The 6,827-nt window shown below is 41.0% G+C and overlaps 1 protein-coding gene across 1 annotated transcript; it reads right to left on the bottom strand.

The window, feature by feature from the left end:
- Positions 1–956: 956 nt before the first annotated feature.
- On the bottom strand, positions 957–4,802 carry LOC138960874 (uncharacterized). The gene is made up of 2 exons (XM_070332510.1): positions 4,648–4,802; positions 957–4,211 (listed from the first exon to the last, which is right to left on the bottom strand). Exon 2 carries the CDS (start codon positions 4,197–4,199, stop codon positions 957–959), a length of 3,243 nt encoding a protein of 1,080 aa, XP_070188611.1. The 5' UTR covers positions 4,200–4,211; positions 4,648–4,802.
- Positions 4,803–6,827: the final 2,025 nt, after the last annotated feature.

Raw genomic sequence — 6,827 nt, 5'->3', positions numbered from 1 at the left:
GTAAGTCAAGTTACGATGAGAGTGATGAGAAATTGGCGCAAATGTAACTGAGGTAACTCGATTTACGGCAGTTGTATACAGATTGAGAGAGATCTCTTTGAAAGGATTTCAAAGTTACGGTATTTACATTGCAGATTTAAGTAGTAGGATAGCTGTCATGGCAAGTTTTAGATGTATTAACTATAATGCTTGATGTTTGCCGTTTTATTGAGAGAAAAAACCGTGATTTAGTAATGTATTTGTTTAAATTTGGCTGTGTGTCTGTTTGTGTGTGTGTGTGTGTGTGTGTGTGTGTGTGTGTGTGTGTGTGTGTGTGTGTGTGTGTGTGAGAGAGAGAGAGAGAGAGAGAGAGAGAGAGAGAGAGAGAGAGAGAGAGAGAGAGAGAGAGAGAGAGAGAGAGCGAGCAATTTGTCCAATTACGTTCAGGACGTTTACTTGTAACAGCAAAAGTTCAACTTTATTCATGTCTATAAAACAGTTGGTTTAAAAAAAAGGTCATACCATGACTATTAACTCCATTAACTCTAAATTTGCAACAAAATGAAAATAGGTAATGATTCGTTTGTGCTATCTTTCATGAACACTGATCTGAGAAAAACAAAACTGGGTTCCTGTCTGTGGAACAGTTAGTTCAAGTACGTATTAATGTTCCAACATAACCAAACTCATGCCTATTGAACAGTTTATAACCATAGTCATTCAGCCTGAACTTGCGACATTCTGTAGTCAAAATAAAACGTCGTTAGTATTGCTTATGTGCATTGGTCTCTTTAAATTGTTGTCATTCTTTAGGAGCTGTTGGCCTGACTGTTCATGCTCACGTTCTGAACACCTGAAATGTGCTGGGTGTAAAAGAAGAAAAGAAGTTCACACCCACCACGAAACTCTATGTGATACTGCTCACTTGAACATGAACGCCTTTTTCACTGTTTGAATGCTGACCACAGTAAAGCCAATTAGGCATCATGGGGCAACGATCTGAAGTAGTGGTGATGTGCCTTTGGGATGATGTACCTTTCACAGAGATTGACCAGATCATTGTACTTCTCTTTGGTAATCGGTAATGGGGCTTTTGAAACGTTTTCCAAGACAATGTCAGCAGGATCTGGGATGCTATGGACAGCTCTCAGTTTTCGCACCAAATTGAGCTGGCAGTAATCGCCTGTGTAGTCATAACCAACGTCTACGACATTTGGTTCTTGTGACGATAGCTTAAATCTTTTCACGTCCAACCACCTAACTTTCTCTTTCTTTGTGTCCAACTGGAAATTCTTCAACAGCTCTGCTACTTTCTTAAAGTCGAAAAAGTCCGACTGAACCAGCTCGTCAACAATGTACAGAGGTGCATGTCGCTTGGCTGTTCTCATATTCTGTGCCCACTGGCTCGGGGTGTACACGGCCACGTGTCTACTCATCCGTTCAATGACAGAATGCATGCTGTCCCCTTCGTTCTGAGAGTGACCCGATACAAAGAACACGTGCTCTATTTCATCAAAATGAAACTTTGTCAGGGCATACCAGAGCATTGTAAGGAAGTTTTTGTTCCTGTTTTGCCCTCCACAGCTGTCCGAAAATAACACCACTTTCTTGACACCCCCCTCTTTGCTGATGCGTTCCAGGTATCTATAAACACAGCTGGCAATCTCATTCGATACCCTGCTCGATGCAGTTTCTGCCCAGACATTGCAATATCCTTGTCCGTTTCTGTAATCATACACTGTCAAGTTGTAGGTATTCAGTTTTCTCTTGTAATACAGGCATGACTCAACACTTGAAGGGGTCGGCAGAACTTCTTCAAGATCAAACACTGCCGCTGCAAGACTTGGATCATCCTTTAATCTCGCTTTTACTTCATCTTTGAATTTTCTGCTATCTTCTTTCATCTGGTTATGCTTTTTGTACTCGCCCTCTTCTGTGTGATCGTAATATCCGTTCTCATAGGCGGCACAGATATCACATCGGTCTTTCATTCGTTTATGGAAGCTGATGTTGAATTCACGATTAAAAACATATCTGTAGGTGGTTTCACTAGCGGGAGCTTTGCATCCTTCCTTTTCCCGCTTTTGAACGTAGAGCTCATACATCTTCAGCAGACTGAGGGAACTTTCCAGGTATTCTCGTGTTGAATCTTTCCTTGCATAGTGACTCTCCACTCTCGCAAAGCTGTTGATGTGCTTTCTAATCTCATCCTTCTCACTGTCCTTTGAGTTGCCTCTTTGGCTTTGCTTTCCCCGCTTTTCTGCATCACAGGTTCCCAGAGAGTTAATATTCTTCAGTGATGTGGCAACAACCGTGTCTGATATATCCAGAGTATCAAGAAACATCTTCTTGCAAACTTTAACTATCTTTCCATGGATGTGCAGGTGGTATTCATAAGTGGAACCTCTCCTTGAAGATGACTTTGTGTGTGTACTTTTTTTCTCACGTTTCTTGACTGTTTTACACAAGTACTGCCTCTGTTGTGTGAGACAACCCAATTTCCAGAAACTGTGAAAAATTTGGATCCTTTCATCCTCTGAGACTTTTGACTTGCACTTATTTCTGCATTGGTCCCCACAACCTGATTTCAGCTCTCTTTTTCTCTTGAGTTTTCCTGCTCTTGATACATAACTTTCTCCACTGTTCCTGAGCCGTTTTCTCTTGTTCTCTTTCCAATCATCCTCATGTCGGAGTCTTTTTCTGGATTGCCTCGGCTTGTCCTGAGTGGGAACGGTAAATGGACTTGTTGCTTGGGAATGTCCTGCAGTGGGTGATCCAATTAAAGTATTGCTTGCGTCACTGTCACTGTCACGTGTTTGCTCACTTCTTACATGCTCTGGGTCTGTCACTTCCTCTTGGTTTTCAGAAGATGCAGGGTGTCCTGCTGTGCTACACCAAACAGCATCACCATAGTCTTCATCCCAGCTCATCTCAGATGATGAACAATCCAGAAATTTCAATTCTTCCTTTGAAGGAACATAATCATCGCCATCGCTTAGATGATCCGAAGAAGCCTCTGACTCGGCACATTCAGTTGTCAAACACTGGTTAATTGTTGGAAGTGGGACATCTCCATCCGATTCATGCTCCATTTCAATGCACGGATCAACATTCCGAAGGTGACTTAGTGGAATGTCATCCTCGTCGTCAACTTGTCTAAGGTGGCTAAGTGGAACATCATTGTCATCCTCGTCTTGTCTGCCTTTTCTTGGGTTAATCAAGGGAATGTTATCCTCATCCTCACCTTGTTCAAGGTGTCTCATTGGAACGTCATTCTCATTCTCATCTTGTCTGCCTGGTTTAAGACGGATCAGGGGAATGTCATCCTCATCTTCAAATTGTCTAAGGTGGGGTAGTGGAATGTCATCCTCGTCGTCAACTTGTCTAAGGTGGCTAAGTGGAACATCATTGTCATCCTCGTCTTGTCTGCCTTTTCTTGGGTTAATCAAGGGAATGTTATCCTCATCCTCACCTTGTTCAAGGTGTCTCATTGGAACGTCATTCTCATCCTCATCTTGTCTGCCTGGTTTAAGACGGATCAGGGGAATGTCATCCTCATCTTCAAATTGTCTAAGGTGGGGTAGTGGAACAGTGTCTTCCGTCATCTCAACAGAGGCATACACATTCACAGCTTCAAACACAGCCTCGTTGGACATCCCGAGCGACTGACACAGATCATGCATAAAGCTGATCAAACTCTCAGATCCTTCATGCTTAGTAACACAAGCACGACCTTCAGGATGACATATTCCTTTCTTATCCCTGCTGTGGGAATCAAATACGTAAAATGTTGACAGAACTTTCATGATGCCAATGGTATAAGAAGAAAAGACACCCCCAACAGTGAAGACTGCAGCATGTTCAATCTGTTCAACAGTTTGCTGTAAAGTCACTGCACCCTCATCGAGGGAAGCATCTCTGCTGCCAAGCATTCCATTGCGATTATTGTCGACATGAAGGTTTACTTTGCGTCCTTCAATCACTACAGTTTGAATAGCTTCACTAGGGAAAAGCACTGTGACGTCATGGGCTTCAGCTGCAGACAAGTACAGCCTGTCTCCGTCATGTAGTATTTCATCAAGATCCTGCGTGGTCCACAGAGACACGTCCTTGACACAGTGATGTGCCACTGCTCGCATTGCCATGGCCGTACACTGCCTTCCCCGACCCTCGAATCTGGAATCCCCTTGATGAAAGCTTCCTCGGACATGGATTCCCATGGTTGGCAAACACTGACCAAAACAGAAAGGAAAGCAACGCTTTGAAACTCAAGGACAAAAATATGGCAAGATGGGGCACGCCCATGCTAAGCATGCCTTACTAGATTTCAAATCTTAAAAATATTTATGAGACTTATGATGGTTTCACTCGATATTTCATTGCAGATACTGTTCGTGGAACAAAAGTAATATTAAAGTGTACTAATTTTTCAAAAAAACAAAATCTCAACAACAACAAAATCTGCCAGAATGTTACGTGTCAGTCAGCCTGCCTCGTGTCTCAACCTGCCCCGGTGTCCCCCACCAATACAATTATACAAAACAACGAAGTTGTGCTAAATAATGATTAATACTGGTTATTATAGTCTTAAATGCTTGGTAATATGCATTGGTTTATTTTGATATTCGTTGTAGGCTTTATTAAGAGATCTTGGATATTTTCACTTACCTATTTTCGTGGTTTGATGCTTCAGCTTTCGTGGTTTGATGTTTTGGCAATTGTGGCGCCAAACAACAGGAACAAGAAAGTAAAATAAAAATGTGAATCGCAATTTTTACGAAAAGTATTAAAATTGAAGAGAAAGCTGGAGAACAATTGTCGTATGTGAGAAACTTGAGGCATTCCTAGCAATCATTTTGTAAAAATCTGCAATGCTACAACCGTAAGTTGACATACGACAGTTGTGTATCCGGCAAAAAATGAAAAATACAAATACAGTTGAGGTAAATCAATTTACGGCAGTCTTCTTCCCACAAGATTCGAAGTGAGTTGAGATACAGTAATTGTTTTTTGATGACAGGGCGTTTATTTATAGGAGATAGTGTTTACGACTTTGCTAAGTTATGCCCCTTGATATGCTGATATGGTATGCCAAAAATGTCAAAAAAGCAAAAAATGGAGTTACGGCAGTTGTGTTCCCGGACGGCGGGGGATGGGGCCACACACACACACACACACACACACACACACACACACACACCTCCCCCTACACACACATGTGCGCGCGTACACGCAAACAAACGAATGAATAAACAGACGCACAACTACACACGCACGCACGCACGCACACACAGATTGTTGTTGAATTAAAAAGTAATTTAATGGAAATATAACCTGAAATGTAAAAGAAACAAGTCGGGTAAGGCAAAAATACAACATTTAGTCAAGTAGCTGTCGAACTCACAGAATGAAACTGAACGCAATGCCATTTTTCAGCAAGACCGTATACTCGTAGCATCGTCAGTCCACCGCTCATGGCAAAGGCAGTGAAATTGACAAGAAGAGCGGGGTAGTAGTTGCGCTAAGAAGGATAGCACGCTTTTCTGTACCTCTCTTTGTTTTAACTTTCTGAGCGTGTTTTTAATCCAAACATATCATATCTATATGTTTTGGGAATCAGGAACCGACAAGGAATAAGATGAAAGTGTTTTTAAATTGATTTTGACAATTTAATTTTGATAATAATTTTTATATATTTGATTTTCAGAGCTTGTTTTTAATCCGAATATAACATATTTATATGTTTTTGGAATCAGCAAATGATGGAGAATAAGATGAACGTAAATTTGGATCGTTTTATAAATTTTTATTTTTTTTTACAATTTTCAGATTTTTAATGACCAAAGTCATTAATTAATTTTTAAGCCACCAAGCTGAAATGCAATACCGAAGTCCGGGCTTCGTCGAAGATTACTTGACCAAAATTTCAACCAATTTGGTTGAAAAATGAGGGCGTGACAGTGCCGCCTCAACTTTCACGAAAAGCCGGATATGACGTCATCAAAGACATTTATCAAAAAAATGAAAAAAACGTTCGGGGATTTCATACCCAGGAACTCTCATGTCAAATTTTATAAAGATCGGTCCAGTAGTTTAGTCTGAATCGCTCTACACACACACAGACACACAGACACACATACACCACGACCCTCGTTTCGATTCCCCCTCGATGTTAAAATATTTAGTCAAAACTTGACTAAATATAAAAAAAAAAGAAAAAAAAAAGCTGGTTTGTGTGTGTCTGTCTGTGGCCGGGTATGATGACAAAACGGCTTCACTGACTGAGACGGGAATTGCAGGGTATGTTCTTTGCCACTCGAGTCGTGTCGAAACACGTTACGCCCAATATACGTACCCACTGAGACTGTTGTAAGGCTCTATTTTGTACTCAGAGGGCGAAAGCGGCGGTGTGAATGTATGCTGCCTAAAATTGTATTATAGAAAAGAATCAGAAGCGTACTAAAAACAGATTAGTTTAGTTATGGTTGTGAATGTTTTCTGCACTAAGCAGTCGCAGTTTTTTGTTTGAATTTTAGGCGTTTTGTTTAAGCACAATCACTCAAGAAAACTTGATTTCAACGAAAATGTGACTACGTTGGAGAGAAAAAAAATGGTAAAAACACTAAAGATACGCAGTCCATTAGTATGCTATCCACAAAAACTGATTTTTTAGACTCTCTTTAACTCTAGGGAAAACGTGCATTATAATGACTAGATGTATCGCGAAGAAGTACGAGAACAAAATAAAAGGGTACCCTTGTACTCAGTGTTTACGCGCCCCAGACTTATCCATTTCTGACAGTCACGGGCCCCAGTCTTCTCTTGTACGTGCACCAGGCATTGAAACT

The sequence above is a fragment of the Littorina saxatilis genome, linkage group LG3 (assembly GCF_037325665.1).
Source record: "Littorina saxatilis isolate snail1 linkage group LG3, US_GU_Lsax_2.0, whole genome shotgun sequence".
In the NCBI taxonomy this organism is placed as follows: Eukaryota; Metazoa; Mollusca; class Gastropoda; order Littorinimorpha; family Littorinidae; genus Littorina; species Littorina saxatilis.
This window is presented reverse-complemented; position numbering and strand designations above follow the sequence as displayed.

What these genes read in the sequence shown, in the direction of transcription:
- LOC138960874 (XM_070332510.1), bottom strand. Translation starts at nt 4,199, where the DNA reads ATGGGAATCCATGTCCGAGGAAGCTTTCATCAAGGGGATTCCAGATTC.